Source organism: Haliaeetus albicilla, chromosome 12 (genome assembly GCF_947461875.1).
Source record: "Haliaeetus albicilla chromosome 12, bHalAlb1.1, whole genome shotgun sequence".
In the NCBI taxonomy this organism is placed as follows: Eukaryota; Metazoa; Chordata; class Aves; order Accipitriformes; family Accipitridae; genus Haliaeetus; species Haliaeetus albicilla.
Window position 1 is genome coordinate 7,791,400 of NC_091494.1, and position 18,412 is coordinate 7,809,811.

General features: G+C 42.3%; 1 protein-coding gene across 1 annotated transcript in view; it reads right to left on the bottom strand.

Annotated features, from left to right (window-relative positions):
• The window catches only part of PSTPIP1 (proline-serine-threonine phosphatase interacting protein 1), a 60,332-nt gene extending 44,638 nt beyond the window's left edge, over nucleotides 1-15,694 (bottom strand). The window contains exon 1 of the mRNA XM_009914293.2: nucleotides 14,873-15,694. Within this exon, the coding sequence (XP_009912595.1) occupies nucleotides 14,873-14,905 (33 nt within the window). The 5' untranslated portion in view covers nucleotides 14,906-15,694. The remainder of the gene's footprint in view (nucleotides 1-14,872) is intronic.
• Nucleotides 15,695-18,412: the final 2,718 nt, after the last annotated feature.

The window sequence follows — 18,412 nt, forward strand, 5'->3', positions numbered from 1 at the left end:
TTGCAGGCAGATTCGTATTGTCCTGAGATTCTTCCATTAACACTTCACATGTGTGTTGGTCTCTGCCGCAGAGGCTGGGGTTTTTCTTCTCATGGGGAAAATCACAGCTAATGGAGAGGCAGCGTCTCCTCTCCTCTTCCCGTTTGCAAAAGTTGGTTTCCTCCAGTGCAATGAGCAACACTGTTCCTCCAGAGATGAAAGAAATGTGAAAGAGAGTATATGACTGAAAAACACCAATGTTATGCTCTATTTTAGCCAGAATAGCTTTTCCTAGAATACTTGAAAGGAGGCATGGAAGACTGCAAGCAGAGGTGTTGACAGTAAGCACACTGGGATACACTTTCTTCTTTCCATTTCTTTTTTCCTCTGAGGCTTAACGATGCTGCTCCTTCACATTAGCACTTTTCTAAAGAGATAGGTGCCTTGGGACTGCACCATCCGGTCTGGTAGAAGTTTCGCCAAAGGCAATCACGCAGGTAAACATCGGGACTTAATTGTGGGAGAGATTATTCATGGCTGGCTCTGAGCTGGTTTCTGCAGCCATGAGGGAGAGGCTTTGAGGATTTTGCTTTGGTAACAAAGACTGCAAGCAGGAAGACTGATGGTGTCAGTTCCCTGCCCAGAGGATAGAAAGTTCGGTAGGAGGATAGCTGCAGGGTGACATAGTTTCTTGTTACCTCCTGGTGGCCCAAAGCTGAGTAACCTTGTGCTAAGTCTTGCGTCTAACTAGCTGAGAATCAGCCTTAACAGCACATCTCTCCTCTGAGCGTTGTACTGCTGGGTGCTCAGAGGGTACTGCAAGGCTTTTTGAAGAGCAAGCATCTACATTGTAGATGCTTTACTGGTTACTGAAGCATGGTTTTGGTAAATAGCTATTACAATGGACTGAACGGAAGCAAAAATATCCAGGCTTGTGTGTGAAGCGCTCGCTCAATTGTATGCCCTTGCGTGTCCAACTACTAATATTCAGAAAGTGATGTGAATTGATCAAGCCATTGTGGTTGTGATGTAGGAACTGTGGGCTCTTCTATTGTGGCTGGTTTTCTTGGAGCATGTCTAACCCCGTCCTGGGACCTGGCTTGCCCATCCAGAACTTTTTTTAGAGGTAGTTTACATACCACAATTCATACCTCTGGCTGCTCCTGCGGGATAAGCTGGCTTGTCAGCAGCTTAGCATCTCCCTCAGAAAAGTGCTTTGCAGCTGAAGTCGTATGTCCTGTTTGGTAAGTGCCACTGCAGCTCCACCTCAGCTTGTTGCATTGCTCAGGGGAGCTGCAGTTCTGGCTGTCAGCAAAAAAAGGCCTCTTCCCCAGCACCTCCAGCTGCAAAGCCTGCTTACTTGCTTTTTGCAAGGTCCTAGGTGGTACACAGGGAGAGTAACACCCAGGATACTGCACGGCAACAACACTACCCTGACTGGGAAGAAGGGCTGGAGAAGACGTAACTACATAGCAGACACTGGGTGCATTGCTTGGTACGTGGCAGGATAGTGCTGAGCTACCGTTGAGATGGGGAACCAAAGAAACCTTAGCAAATATAGTAGATATATGAATGTGGATAGGAATTGTTTAATAATTATCTAGCTTATAATGAAGTTAAAGAAGTTTCAATAGAGGTAGACATGGCCCAAGGGGATGAGAAGTGATGTTTAACACTTGCATTGTTGAGGCTGGCTGGGACAGGAGATAGTCCCTGATAAGAAGCAGCAGTGGCTCCAAGAACCAGCCAAGACCGACCTTGTGATTTGGACAAATGCCAAGGGACAACTGAGTCTGCACAGGGACAGAAGGTTAAGAGTTCACCGTGAAGAAGACATACAGCCTTCATCTTCACGACCACCAGACGACCACCATAAGGAGGCACTGCGCAAGCACAGTTGAGAGGAGATTATGGAAATGACTTCCTAGAGCTAATTTTAATATGAAGCGGGGATAGGTAATGCCTGTGTATAGGCGTATTGCGAAACTCTATGTATATGTAACACTTGACTGTATAAATTTAAAGTGAACTGCCAAATCAGGCGCGCACGACTTTGGTGGGACTACCCCCCCCCCCCCCCGTGCTGCCCAGCCCTTAATGAACATACCTACTTTACAATCTCACTGATTGTGGAGTCTGTTTTCCGCACGTCACCGTGGTGATAAAGATAGTATCAAAATCGGCACTGGTTAACTGGTTTGCCCATCTTAGGTGGGTCTGACTGCAAGTGTAGTACGAGTACTGGCCGTTACAGTATAGCTATCAGATATTCTTTTCCCCTAATGATCCTTCATTTCGGAATTATTTTAAATTCATTATCTGCAAATATTAAAAAAATATTTTTGAAAACGTACTTTCTCTTAAGTTTGAAAATATTTAGCTATAAAAGTGCATTCCTTGTCTTTGTTCTTAATGGTATTTTCCCAAGGCTTTTATCAGAAGTATTATCAAGATGGGTTTTGGACTGGAAATGATAGATGTTGCTAACTCACCTAAATAAAGTGTTCATACAGATTTTCGAAAGAGAAAAAAAAATTGAAACTGAATCTGTTATGGGTACCGTTGGAATTTTTTTAAATCAAACTTTTTTTTTTGCATCATAGCATATCTTGTTTGGTTAAGGTAAGCTCTTGACATTTTTAGTAAAACAAAAACTTAAGATTAATTTTTCCAGGTTCAAAAATGAAATAACTACTGGTGTGAGGAGGAAGTTTACGGAGAACAGGAGATAGTGAGCTGTGAACAAGCATTGTTCTGCCAATATCTTTTTCAACTGCCAGAAAGAAATCCTTTCTATCCACAGTTGTATCACACATGATATCTCAGGCCCAGATTGCAAGTAAGTTGCTCTGACTGAGTTATATCAATGAATTAAATCATTGCTTCATACCGCTGTGTACTGGCACTGCTTAAAAAGAGTGTTTCTAGATCTTGATCTCTTGATCTGCTAGTCTCCTTGTCAAGTGCTCTATCAAGGGCTGAGTATTTACTGTAGGCAAGCAGCAAACAGACCTAATAGCCAACAGTCAAACATGATTTATAGTCTCAAAGTACATTTGACTAGGCTGGATGTTTTCTATCATGTCATGGTCTTTCACAGTAAGTGAATCACTTGCTTTGTGTTCCTGTTTTTTTTGGGGGGGGGGGTTGGTTGTTTGTTTTTTTTTTCCCCGGGATGCTTTAAAATTTCCTAGTATTTCTAGGAATATATTCACATGACGCCAAGTGTTTTAGGAAGTTTACTGCTCTTTTTGTGTGCCAATCAAGCTATCCTGAAACAAATAGTGAAATAAAATGCGATAGCAGTAAGCACCACTAATTTGTATATCTGATGTCTAAGTGAATGTTTAAATCCCCGCTCCAGCTCACCTGTGATACTGAGGAGGGCTGCCTGGGCCTTACTTGGCCCTGGTGCTATAAGAAGCAGTTGGGTATTGCTTCCCATTACATGAAATGCTGTCTTAGTTCTGCTCTACACCAGTGAGATATGAAAGAGCCTTTTTTCAAAACAAACCCCCAGGTTCTCAGACTGACCCTCTGCTGCCTTGTCCTGGAAATGTGTTAGCAGCTGAAAACCCAGCTGTGCAATGTAATCAAGAGGCGAGCACATAAATAGAGTAAGGTCATCAGTGTCTAGAACAGAACCATATTGCAGCGGAAGACTAACTGAAACAGTCTCCTCTGACCAGTGCTTGGTGTAACAGGAATCCTTTTCTATAAATTCTCATGTGATAACAAACTACTTAATGAGTTTCAAAGCATACGTCCATGCTGCATACTGCTGTACTGTGTAAGAGCTCATTTTTCTTACTGGCTGGAACTGGTTGGAATGGATGGGAATGCAATGGTTGCTCATGCTTTCCAAGAGCTAACTGACTACAGAAATTATACAAACTTTAAAAAATCTATACTATTTTTTAAATGTATATGGTTTTTCCACATAAGAAGCAAAAAGCAAGGAAGAGTAGGTGGGCTGGAGCTGACTGTGTAACATTTCTATCATTTCTTGTAAATTCACTCTTTGCACATTAGAAACATAAATGTTTGCTAAGGATGTAGGTGGCTATCTTGGAACTTTTTTGTGATTATTTCAGGAACTGACTCGGTCATTTTCAACATGAGGCTTAGTTTGCAATTTCACTGCAGTCTTTGTTACCTACATCTGTGATGCAGTACTTTTCATGGGGAGCAAACAGCATTTATTGCCAGGCATAGCATAGATGTGAACCTTGAATGGGACCTTCAAAAATCAGAAGGAAAAAACCATTGCACTTGTAGCATTCCATTTGCTGAGCTGCTGGATTGCCATCTTGGGCTTTCCCCTGTAACAAGGTAGGCTAGAGCACTTCAAATGGAAACAGAGATTCTCATCAGACTTCAATTCTGCAGCAGTTAGGAAATTCAGAAATAAATTGAAATCGATATTTCACAGATTTTACGGTAGCATTGCAAAATTAGTGACCTAGAGCAAACCAGTAGCTTCTCAGTGGTCTTTTGCTCTCTATGACATTGCAGGTTTTCTCCAAGGAGGAAATGGTTGTTTTAGAGTTCTGCTGATGAGAGGAATTTGCTCCTCGGCTTCCTGAGCCCTCGCCCTCTTCACTGGCATCCTGGACTGCTCATGTGTTATGTATTAGGCATTCTTACAGTCATGGCATGTTGTTTGGCTCTCCTCATGTTTTAATCACCCCATGATTTGCATAGCTACAAAGTAATGGCTGCACAAGACAACTTAACTTTTGCAGGTGGTTTGTTGGCTGGCAGACAAACGGCACGCAGGGAACAGACTTGGAAAGTCTCAATTCCAGTCTAATAAAAGGACTCTGCTTGTGCTTATTACCACTATTTTAGCTTCCCTTCTTAATAATTTAATTAAATAGTTTTCTGAGAATGTGCAATGTTTCCTAGGGAAGAAAAACTGTAGCTTAATTTTTGGTCTTTTTGTATAAAGAGTGCAAGTGTTCTATTATTCTTTGCATAGCAGTGTTTTTACATCTCATAACGTGATTAATCACAAAATCACTGCTCCAAGCTTTAGCTAGAGGACTAGAGAATGTGACAGTCTTTGAACTTTTGGCTTCTTTCAAACATTACAGAGAAGGAACTTCACCTTTTGGAAGGCAGAAATAGAGCTTTGGAGACATGCCACAGTATCACCTCCTTTCAGCTGCCCATCTGCCCATGTCTCATAATGCCTCAATTCCACAAAGGGCATGAGCAAAGTCAGGATATATAAACTTTGTGCCTTCCTTTTTCACAAGAACACCTTTGTACTGAGTAGGAGAAGAGCATCTCTTTGATTCTGAGATGCTGTCATTTATTGTTTTATTCCAAGTGTCTTGTATTGCAAAGCAGCCAGGGAAAACAATGCACCCTCTCTTGAATTGCACATATTCTACCATGTTGAGATCATACTTTTATTTGCCTGTTTCTGCTAGTTTTCACTGCCTTCAGCCTTGACCTGAAGTTCCTGCAGGTGGAGGTCTCGGGATGTTTTCTGACCACCTTCATGTGGCATGCTCCTACTGTGCAGCAGTTCAGACACCTGTTGCTTCTGTGCTAGGAAAAGGAGAAGGGGGCCAGCAGCCAGATGTTTGTCACAAGAAAAGGTGTGACAAAAAGCTAGGAATCCATTCAGGAAATTTGGATATAACAAACTTCTAGAACACCTTTGTGGTGGGGATAGTGAGAAATGGGACAGGAGGAAGCAAAATCTCTCCCTAGTTTTAAATCGGAGCTTGATGTGGCTATATGACACAGGTTTGAGGTGGCAGCATCCCTTTATATTTTCTCCATGTGATGACTTTAGGCAACAGCTAAATCCATAAAGTAAGGTGGCTTCTTCCTGGGAGTCAACAGAGAGCCCTGAAGTGAGCATTTGCACCTGCCTTTCATAAAGAACAGCACTGTTTTGCCATGGTGCCTTCTGGAGTCTGATAGATAAATGTGTCAATGGTGAAATCAGATGTTGCCTCAGTCTCTTATTGAATAATACTAGCTACACAAGAGAAACTGGAAGTAAAATAAGGAAAAACAGAATCTTAAAAGTAGAGTATACTTCTCTTTTATAGAAAATAATGGTCAGAGTTTATTTTTGTTTCTATTCCTCTTTAGTTCATCCACTTCCATGTCTCTTCCTTTTAATAGGAGCTCCTCTCCTCCTGCAAGCACTGTGGGCTCAGTCCCAGACTGCTGTGAGCAAGGCAACATGAAACAACTCTGACTTGCTCAGGCACAGAGACGATTGTTCAGAAGGTCATACAAAGCCACTGGAACCAGACCTGCTTAGCTGGTACATTAATTCGTTAAAAAAACTATGTGTCTTTGTCCTCCCTGTCTTAGAAAACTTAGAATTGTTTCCTGTTAGTCCTGAAAAAGGCACTAAATACAACATACTGCTGCACCCATGCTCTCTGCTTCCCCTACAAGATGAGCCAGGCATTTTGTTAGTGGTCTTTCCTGGCATGTAGGAAAGGGTAAAGCTTCAGGAAATCTTCGCAGAGTCTTGCTGTACAAGTGGAATGAATTAAAGATTTAGTTCATTTCTTAGTGAGGATTATTCCAATAGCTACATATTACCATTTCCATTTTACAAGAGATCTTCACCGCCTAAATAATAATTTTCAACATATCCTGTTACTCAATATGATGCAACATATTCTTACACTCCGTTAGTATGGTGTATCACAAAGTTCTGGGGAATTGTGCAATCCAACAGAACAAAATCAACTTTAGGCTTATAGAAATTCTTAAAAGGGGGTGGTTTCATATAAGTAAAGTCAAGCAGTTTGTCCAGGTGGGACAACTGTGCCAGTACTACATTACCTTCTGGGAGGCATTTCTCTGTGTTTGCTCCCACTTGCATAAATGTCTCTCCTGCCTTATACAAAAATAATTAAAAATGGATTAATTCTGGGTTTTTTAGGAATTGCTGAACCGATGAGATATTTAGCTGGATGTACCCCCTTTCTGCTGCAAGCTCCTACCGTATAGGAAGTGGGCAAGATCTACGTAAGTGGGTGCACGCTAAGGGATTGCACCAGCATAGCTACTTTTGAACCCTTTAAGCTGTTAAAACTGTTGCATCAGCCTGACTGTCATGCACAAGGTGTCCATTCACTCAAAACTCCCTTGTCTTTTAACCAGCAAGAATAAAATTCTTGTTCCATTTGCAAAGAGCCTTAGCATTATCTGCCTTAGAAGTGTTTTATGTTCTCATGAGCTTCTCTTGTACGAAATGAACTACTATGACTTCTAGAGCAGGGTGGGAAACAGTTTCCTTGCCCTGCAAATTTATATAAGGTTTTTAAAGTCCACATTTCACCTCTTGACAACAACAGCAACAGAAAACAACGAAAAAAGGCATTCACATTGATATAAAGAAGAAACCTGCTCTGAATCAGACAGATCTGATTGAGAGATCCCCCTGCCTAAGCTGGCACACTATCCACCATCTGCTGTCTATATACGGAAGAGGAATTTCATTTTAATCTCTCCTTTCTCTAGCTGTTTTACTTGTGGATGAATCTACTGGAGCAGAGGGAAGGCATGCCTGGACTCCAGGCTGCAGGTAGGATAGACTGTGGGCAATGAAAGCTCCAGTTCCTGTTCGAGACTAAGTCTCCCCCCGCTGCAGAGCTCCCGGGACCCCAGAGGGCTGGGTTTTGAGTTTGGTCTCCTCTTCCCCTCTTTGGTTAAAAATTTCACCTTAAACCTCCACCTCCAGAGGAAGCCTTTACCAGATGTAAACTTTTTCATCAAAACCCAGCTTTATCTTTGAAAACAGCTCCCCTAATTCCAGTAAAATTGTGTTTTCCTGAAAAAAAGGTTTTGTCAAAAACACAAGTCCTAACCAAAAGTGTGGCCAGGGCCTTTCAATGGCAGGTGCCTCCTTTCCTTCTGGTGCTCCTGGGGATTTCCATCCTGCTGAACAGCCCCCAGGGCTGTTCGTCAATCCTGACTTGTTAATAACCCTTCAGTAATTACAGCACCTATTGCAAATAGCATGAAGCGATGAGACTCAGACCTCAGTGTTGTTAACCACCTATTTTCTTTTTTCCTTTGCCCCACCCTTTATTTTTTATTTTTCTTTCCTTTTAGGAATTAATTAGGCCTGGATAAATTGAGAGCAGCACCAAATAGCATCTTGGTTCGAAAAGTTGTAACTTTAAAGAAAAAAAAAATTGTGTTTGTTTATTTATTTTTTGTGCTCTGAATGGAAAAACAGAAGCTGGTATCTCTAAGCTAGCCTGAGCTGGTCAATTTTCACTTAGTTCTTAAGACTAAGAGTAAATAACAGTTGCCTTTCATTTAAAGCAAAAATGAAGTTGCACCAAGAGCTTTTTGCCAAGAGCTATGGAACTTTTCAATTCCTCAATCTCGTTCAGTGACGCTTTTCCACCACTTTGAAGAAGTACTAAACTCCATTTATAGTAAGGGAGCAATTCTTTGGGGAACTGAAAAGCTGTTGGGATCTAGATGCATATTTTCAACATCTTTTTTTTTCTTAACCTTGAGACCTTAAGGAACGCTGAGTGATCCCCTTGCAGAGCTGTGCCCCGCAGCCTTTACCTTGTTCCAGCCTCAAATCCCCAAATTCTTACTGAACAATACAGTGAACTTTGTACATTATTGAACTGTGGCTGCTGAGAAAAGTTTTATTACAAGAACTAGGTTAAACAGGGGATGAAACAAATATTTTCTGTGCCATCTGCCAGCCAGAATCTACCTTGCTGCAGTATGGCATGAAAACAAAATCAGAAAAAAGGTCTTTTTGAGCTAAAAGCAGCTGAAGAATAAAAAAAAAAACAACTCTGTTTATGAAGCAGCGTAACTTGCCTTCAATACAAGTATGCAATGAGTGTAACTGGATTGAAATTCAGAGTCTTCCACTGTGCCTGCAAAGCAACGCAAGGTCAGTGTCCCTGTCAGTGACTGTAAACTTTGAAGAAAGAGAAACGGTGCAACTCTGTGCTGCTGCATTGCAGGAGTGCAAGCCTTGTGGGAGGAAAGGGATGGGTCATGAATCACCCAGTCCAGCAAGGAAAAAAATACGTTGAAAAGAGATTCACAGGGAGAATCTGACGTTCACCCTGGCGAGTCTGTTGTGGGAGGGGAGGCTGAGAGCTGGGATTGCTCAGCCTGCAGAAGAGATGGCTCTGGTGGGAGGTACCTGGTGGGAGGGAGTAGGGGAGACGGAGCCAGGACTTCTCAGTGGTACCCAGTGACAGGGCAAGAGGCAATGGGTGCAAATTGAAATACAAGAAGTCCTGTTTAAGCATAAGAAGGTTTTTTGCTGTAAGGGTGGTGAGACACTGCAACAGTTTGCCCAGAGAGGTTGTGGAGTCTCCACCTCTGGAGATACTCAAAACATGGTGCTGGGCAAGCTGCTGAATGCTGGCCCTGTGCCGAGCAGGGGGTTGGCTGGACAATCTCCAGAGGCCCCTTCCAACCTCAGCTATTCTGTGACTCTACCATCAGAAAATGCACCTCAACAGGCTGCTTTAGCAAACCAGAGGACACCCTCCTTGATCTTTGCGTGAAGTGCTGTTACAGATCCACAGGATCCGTTTCAAGCCGTGTGCAACAAATACTCATTTAAATCTAGGTGGTGTTCATTAGATGTGTCTGTGTATGTGTGGGTGAAAAGAGAGTCGATGACTCACCTTTTCCGTATTTAAAATGCATGTTCATGGCACAGATAAAGTTGGCACAAATAAGAATCCTCCATGTCTCTGAGCCCAAGCAAAACCAAACAACTTTTCCAGAGCAGGACAGATCAAAACAAACCAGATATAACTGTGTAAAAATATTAGCAAAATCGTCACAGTGACTTCATCGATCAACCGATTTAAGCAGTCAAAACCCCTAGATAAGGCACCCAGTTTCAGCATGGTCATCAGAAAATTTTACTAAAATGTAATTACTTAACTGTCTAATTATTTCAATCGCTGACCTAAAATGAACTTTCTGAAAACCCATTAATCTACCTGGTCTGGAAAGCCTCCTGCAGCCTTAGGACCAGCCCACTGTGTTTAAACCTCCTCCAGATACTCTTCCTTCTTGTAGGGAAGATGCTCAGCCTGACGTGCCACACGCAGGCCATAACTGAGCATATAACCGAAAGCTGCAAACATAAAACTCTAGTCCTTCTATTTGAGCTCATCACCAGGGAAATGAACCACCCCGAATATGCTGTACTTGGCTCCTCACAGACCCTCCTAGGTGCTGTTTGAGGAGTACAGGAGATGGAAGTAGACATTGACATCTTTGCCTCGCTTTCGATATCGGTGCTGGGAGCGTTAGTTCATTTGAGCTTCATTTTTAGCTGTTGTGCTCTGCTCAGAAGTGATTTGTGAAGCACCAGTGTTTCCATAGCCACAACAACTAATCAGGTTTTCTGCTTGTGATTTCTTTTGGTTCCAATGGCTGTTGTAAGAACGCACCCCACTTCATGTGTGTTTCTCATTGCCCCAGTGAGCTAAGCGTCCTTCCCAGATCGGCTGGGGGAATGTAAGAAGACATTATACGTAAAAAGAGAATAGAACAGCCTCTTCCGTGGAGATGAAGTTGACCTCACAACAAACATAGACATCAGCTGGGCAACCGGTTCAACTTTTCCCAGTTCGTTCTCCTTTCATTCCTCATTTCCACACACATCCACCAGTGATGATGTGCTCTGGATGTAAGTAGGGCCACAGCCATACATCTGCCTTTAATCACACTTTCTGGAGTTGAGAGAGGTGCAGTACGTACCAACAACAGAGCCTGACCTGTCTGTCTGCCAGTGTGCGGTGAGATTATTTATTTTAATTTGTTTTGTGTCAGCAGATACAGATGCAATTCATGCAATCCAACTCAAATGAAACTCGGTGGGGAACCACTTGCAAAGCTGAGATGCCAGGGTGAAGGGTTGGGCAGTCATGTCCTCTCCTGCCCCAGCTCAGCCGTGCCTTGGGTGCCAGGGGCTGGCAGGAGCCCTCACCAACCCTGGTTCCTCCCTCCCAACAAACCTGCCCGGTCTCACTTCCCCCTCACAGACCTGCTTCAAAACAATGGGCCCTGCAAAACTTAACCTCTACAGGAAAGTAGGGGAGCTCCCGGTATAAAAAAGATTTCCTTTTTTTGAGTAAACCAGTTGATATTGTATTTCTTTTGTACGTTGCCTAGTAAGTCTAGAAGATAGTTTTACTGTGACTTTTGTAATTATCTCTGTACTCTTCTACCACAGTTAAGAGTCTCATTAGAAGTTAAATTATTTATGAAACTAATTGCATCTTTTTTGACATATATAATAGACCATTGTGTGGAAAAGCTACAGTAAGAGTTGAGACATTCACCTATGAAGTCAGCTTTGCATTGAACCTGATGTAGAATATAGCCTGAAGTCAAAACAAGAAAGATTAAGCAAGTATCTTTGTAACAGGCTCTTTATCTTAAGCACTTCTGTGGCTCCCACTGCTGTCTGACCCTAATCACTGGTACTGCCTGGGCAGGAATGTGGTAACAAGTCCGCAGCAGGGCAGGGAGACAAATCTTGCTATTTCATGTTGAAAGCCTGGATCACATTTGCAGGCCCGTATCTCCAGCTCACTCCCCCTTTTAAATCTGAGCTGTGAGAATCCACAAGCCCTGAGCTCATCCCACAGCTGAGAACGAATAGGCACTTCACACTTTAAGCATTTTATTTTTTTAAAATCCTAGGCACCTTAGGAGCCCATGACATGTGTTCACAATTGACTTGGCCACTTGTGTTTGATTCAAGGCTGCCTGAGGGAATAGATTTGCTCCCACTCAACTCTGGGCACTTTGGAGCCTGCCCCACAACCAAACACCTCCTTTAAAAGTCTTCCTCATTCCCCCTTCCCAGGTGGGTAAGGCAAAGCCAGTAAATGGTGCCAATAAGCATCTACGTACCTGTTAGCCAGAAACAGCTGCATTTCACAAGGTTGCAACTGCAGTGTTGAGCAGAATGTTGAAGAAAAACAAAATAGAAGGAAAAGGCAGTGACAAGTATTTCAGAGGAAAAGCAAACAATGAGTACAAGAACATAGAATGGGACTAAGAAAGAGATTCAGTATTTGTGACAGAAGGGGGAAGATTTTCTTGGTTAGTGGTTTTTTGTAACAAAAAAATTAATGTTGCTCAGATCTCTGCCTATTAACATAACTCTATTAACGTGAAACTCAGCTGGTATCGCAGACCTACTCCCCATTAACATGGGAATTTACATACCTGTCTAATACGATGCTAGAGAAGACAGGTAACATCTGTTACATTTGTACAGCAGCCCAGCAGAATATTAATCCATTAGCAACTGCCTTGCATTGGCTATCAAAACCAATTTGTATTTTCATCTCACTAATATATTCCAAAACATACTATCAGAGACAAAACTTCTGAAAAGAAGCACATTTTAGTGGAGGCTTTGAGCAACTTTGCCTTAAACCATTACAGAGTGTGTGGAGGATATAAAACCAAAAATTGTAATTAAAAAAATATACTGGTTTTAGCCCAGGCCATGCTACAAAGAAAATAATAAAAAAAAAAAAAAAATAGTACAAGTGTGAAACTTTTAGTATAGTACTATCACTGCTACATTTAATAGGGGAAAAGAGAGATTAAAACTTACACCTGTTATGAGGAACAATTTGCATTTTTGTGAAAGACAGCACACCTTGTTCTTATGAAGTTTGAGGAACTTTGGGGAGGAACGAATGGTGCTCTTTCTCTGCTAGTTGGGGAAGATCTGCTGCTTTTAGCATTTCTTTACATGTTTTACATTGCGATAGGTACTAAAGGAACTTCTGCCTATCCAAAATTTTACTGTTGGTAAGAGCAGGGAGTTGTTGCTCAGATATACCTTGTCAGGGTGAATTACAGGGAGGAGGTGCAGTGGTGTCCTTAGGCAGGTCTTAGAGATCAGGGATCTGTATTGAGTGATCTACTATGGTGAAAATATACTTTTTGGGTTTTAATCATAAAGATGGTTTCCATTCATGGTACAAATTGAATAAAGGAGATAATTGCTTGCTGAAGCAAACCGTGCAAATACATTTCCCTCTCGCTAATGGGCATAACAGAACCTTATGAACGCAAAAATAATTGCTGATCTTGTGATTTGGGGGCAAGCTGTACGCTTTTGTCACATTGTGCAATAGCCTGTAAGTTTTCATTTTAAAAGACTTACCATTGCATAGCCAAAACTACTATCCTGCAACCGGGTATATTTCTGCCTTGTTAATCAAGCCTGCCGATACAATGTTTCCAGCCAAACAATATTAAAAACAAAGATGCTTTCCTTTAAGGAAGGTGTTAGCTTCAAAGCTAAGCAAGGATTATAGTCATGGTAAGGTGACTAAGCACAGGAGAGAAGTTTAGGAAAGAAGAGCCGTGAGGAGCTGGCCTAGCCAGATTCTCAACTGGTGTTAATCACCCTAACGCTACTCCAGTCCGTGGAGTACACCTGATGTATTCTCGCTACAGACCAAGACCTTGAAAAGTAAATATACCAAATGTGCCAGTTCTGAAAGTCAGATTGTATGTTTTCAAAGGAAGTCCAGAAATGCAAAAGCCGAAGCTCCCAGGGTAGCACTGGCTTGCAGTCGTGTCCTACCCTGTGCATTGGACAATGCAATTAGTAGCTGTATAAAAGAGAAGGCACGGACACTCGTGTAGGTGTGGTCAGGCACAGTTAGGGTTAACATCAAAATTAACTTTTGTATTTCCTCATTACCTTTTTTTTTTTAACTGTTCAAATCTGGTACTAGAGTGGGGGCAGGGAGGGCTTCCTGGAAGTGCCAGGAGGAAGGTGGTTCACTGAAATGTGTTCTTGCATCTGCCCTTCTATTTTACACCAAGAGAGGGTTTACCCTGAAGGGCAGGTGGATAGAAAGAAAGCACAAGAGCAAATACACCATGAAGGGGCTGTTCTGCTTGGCCTGATAGGAAAATGACAGGAAGAATTCATATGCCTTCATGTCTTTCTTTAAGTCAATCCTAGATGCACTGGCAAAATGATTTCCCAGACAAGAGGCAACCGCATCACATCCTTTTCACCCAGCTTTGCAGCATTAGAATTTTGTTGTTGGGTTGGTTTTTTTCCTTAAAACCTCCACTCCAGAAGTAATTGCGAGAGAACCTCAGATTACCCTTGACAGAGAAAGAGCTAGGGTCTTTTTGCCTTGTAACTGCAGAGACAGAGCTCGAAAACAACACACCAAAAGGTTCTTCAACCAAAAGTCAAGTAACAAGAGCGGATGATATCTAGTTGGTTTAGTAGCCACTGTTTTTAAGCCAGTTGTGAGTGTTTGGGCTTAGTTCTCAAACGTCACTGCTAGTTCTTTCTGCCTGTGCTGCCGTATAACTCCTGGGCACCTACATGCCTCAGGCATGCCCTTCTGCACCTAAAAGCAGGCATGGACTCTGTAGGTGGGTGAGCAATAGCATTTTGCATGCAGCCAGCTGGCTTTGCTCTACAGGCAAACATGAGAGAATTCAGACTGTAATTAGTAACAGTTCACCTGCTCAGGGGAGCCACTCCTAAAACTGAAGACACTCACTACAAGCAAGTGCTCTTAGGTCTGAGACAGACAAACCCATGTCCCTTTCAAAAGCAGTTTCTGGAGCTAGCACAGGAACTGGGAATGTCAGTCATTTTATGTGGCCTGGATATATTCTTTACAATGCATCCTTCTGCCTAGGATCAAACACTTATGCTACCAAACAGTATGTTTTTGCTTGGAGACAAATTTAGTTTTTTACTAAACTAAATTTAGAACACAGAACAGGATTAAAGTAGTTTTAAACTGTATATAGAACTAAGCTGTATTTTAGAAGATTTTTAAATACAGATCTATTGAATATAGGAAACACATGGGAAATGCTCACTTACCCAAAATGCATCTTTAAACTGCAGCTGTGTCATTATTATCGCTGTGCGGAGGGGGAGGAATCCTTCACCAAGTTTGTTCTTGGATGAGAGCAGCAGCAGCCACAGCACTGAGCCTTGTTGTTGTACCCCAGCTGAAGCAGAAAGTGAAGCACATACACAGACCTGCCTCTTCTGAAGTCAAGCTGGTGAAAAATAGCATTGGGCAGTTTCAGTCAGCTCAGCGTAATGACCTATGGCTGTGAAGGGTCAGAGGGGGAAAAAAGCTCTTGCTCACACACAGAGACATGCATGAACTCAGCACCCTAACCCCAAACCTGTTTCTCTTCTGGTAAACAGTTAATATTGAAATGAGGAAGCAAGGAGATGTCAAATGATGTCAGGCTGCTCCTCGCCATGGGTGCGTGTGAGTGGCTGGCAAATTTAAAAAAAACAAAAAAGAGAGAGAAGAAGAAAAAAAAAGAAGTAAAATTCAGTGATATGATTTGATCAGCTACAGGAGAAGAGAGAGCAATCAAAATGCAAAGGAAGCCAGCACAATACAAAGAGATAAGCTATGGAGGAAATTAGAGTCAATCTGTAATATAATGCTGTGGCCTTACAAAGAAAAAGAAGCAAAAGAAATGTATGTGCTACATTTCTCCAGTACCTTCTGGGGTTGGCAGAAGCCCACGTATTTGCACATGGCAAGCGTAGCTCAAAGTTGCATTTTGCAACTGTAAAGGCTTTTCAAGACTCCAGGTAAATTAAGAACACTGTAAAGTGTGCAGGTGTCTGCACACTTTTAGATACCTGTATGTCTACATAGAGAAAATTTCTGATTTGCATACCCTCATGTAAATGTTTATATGAATAGGCAAGATATGTGAAATTTACAAGTAAAATCCAAACTCTTGAAAAAACTTGTAATAAGAGAGCTAAGAGTTTATTAGCACCAGGACCTGAAGTGAAGCTTCACAGACATCTGAACCAGCAGCGCACATAGCACCACACACAGCGTGCTGCTGACATCAGGTATTTCAGACAGCTAGTTAAATAAGCTAACTGATCTGTTACAATGCAGCTGCAAATAATTGATAATAAAGTAATATGTCTAACGCTTCCATGAAACCCTCTTCAAAATGCCTGTCCTACAGGTGAGGGTGCCTCTGTTCACCTCCTTAGGATGTTTTAAGGATTCCTAAACATGCGTTTTTAAATACTTACTGGCATTTTCAGAGGGTAGAAAAAAAAGAAAAGAAAAAAAACTCTTGCCATGGTTGCCTATGCAAAAATATGTCCTTCTACACCAAGAACACATCAGGACTGACATAGCTATAATTAATTAACATTGTTCCTGATGTCTGGGTGTTGCTTTTTTCTTACTGTCCCTGCAACACAGGTCACACAGTCAGATCACTTAGTGGTGAGGAAGTCTTGCAACTTCACTGAGCTCCAGCAGGCTACAGAGATCTGCTCAGAGAGATATGCAGCAGTTGGTGGCTAGAGTTATCAGTAGTCACACCATGAGCAATTTGTAGCTAGTATTTTAGAGAATTGGCAAGTTTGCTTCCTGGTGGTCTGAAGAAGACAGGGAACATGCAAAGACTTTGAAAGGGAAAATGAAGTGCAAGCAAAGGAGGGCAAAAGAGAGAGTTTGCAGGACCAGAGGTGTGAAACTGCTTTGATTATCATGAGCAGCAGGAAAAAAGCATCATTTTGTGAGAGGGGGAGAAGGAGAAATGTAAGGATTCACTCGCAGAGGGTACTGAGGGGGAATGAGTGAAGCATTCTTCCAGAAGGGAAAATTTCCTGAAAAAAATTTATTTTGAGGGCATGGGCACTAGTCTTAATACTTAATCTGTAAGCAAAAAAAAAAAAAGAATCTTTTTAAGAGTGTCTTTCTAAAACTAAATGTTTCCTCTTACTATTTCCAAATTACAGCTTTGTTTTGAAATGGATAGCTGTGCTGCTGTTGGGGTTCATAAAAATGCATTGAGTGCATTTTGGCCCTCCAAAATGATATGCTACTTTCTCATTATTTTTAGTGTGGCCTCCAACCAAAAAGCCAATTATTTGATTGAATCTCACGCTGAGTTCTGTGCCTGCGTCTGTCCCACCCAACAGTACTGGTGTAGCACAGTCACCTCCCTTAGGAGCAGCCAGGGATGCCTCTCTATATATGATAAGCACAGGCAGTTAGCTCTGCACTGTGGATGAGTTTATCTCTTACCGTTGGCTGCAGAAGAGCCTAGACCAACTGTGTTCCTAGTTCAGGTATTTTGATGAGCTGCTGGAAATTAGCTGGTGTGAATCGTAGCCCCTAGCTCTGATGAAGCAGAGCTGTTGGGCAGACACTTGATTTGGAGCCGTCACTGCTGACGTGTCCCAGTGTTGCTGGATTATGCCCAGGGTGCTGTGCCTTGCAGGGGTAGTCAGGCTTTGCAGGGCTCTGGAGAAGGGAGAAAATTATCTCACTTTTGCAGCCAAAGAAATGGAAACTTACAGCAGATGGTCCTGGCAAATATGTCAGTGCTGGAGGTGAAGGCCTGGGACGGGGTTAGTGGGATGCTGACAATGAGTCTTCTCCAAGGTGGTTGTGCTTCGCAAGTAATGCGTCATCAACCAGCCGTGCTGGCATGGGGCACAGAAACCATAACCCTATGCTGCTTATTTCCTCTGCACGCAGCAGCACCACCTCTGCCTGGCCAAGGTATGAAAGTGTATCTCTGCAGCTGGTAAATAGCTCTCTGCAGAGCCTTGGGTGCACCTCCCTGCTGCACTGGCCATGACTGGGTTCAAGAAAACTGGTATAGGATTATTTTCCTTTTCTCTTATAAGCCAAAGCACCAAAGAATACCTAAATACCTTGCAGTGGGCATCTATTAAATTTATATTGAGCTGGTCTACTACAGCTGCTAGTTTGTAGGATGCAATTACTTGTTGTAAGCTTGTTATCGTTTAGCAGAGCTTGAAATAGTACCCAGAAATAGCAGTTCCCAATAGCTGTCTTACTTTACTTAAAAGACACACCAGCCTCCTGACCACTCCAGTAACTCATCTTTGTCTCCCAACCAAATGTGTTGGGATAGTCTTTTGCAAGTCTTTTGTAAAACTCTCATGATGAATGCTGTACTTGGAGAAGAAATCTTCCTAAAATCATCCTCTAAAGAGGAACAAGGCAACACTGCATCCAGTTCTTAAATGCTCTATCTCATGACTGGGTTAATATTTTGATGTGAGTGGCCTGAGTTGTATGAAGGCTGGAAAGGCTGAGCCCAGGAGGGAGCTCTGTAGGGTTGAGAGAAGGGGAGCAAAATCAATGAACCTTGCTACGCTACTAGCTACTATAATGCCATCTTCTGAAACCACCTTGAACTTCATGAAATTTTTCCCTACAAAACAGTTATATAGATACATTTGTGCCAAACAGAAGCATTTTCAGTGGGCAAGGGGTTTAGACTACTGTCGTTGTAGTGAGTGGGACTAGGGTGGCAATGACAAGTGATCAGACACTTGGCTGTTTATTTGGTTATTGACAGGCTGGATGCTTTAGAAACCTGC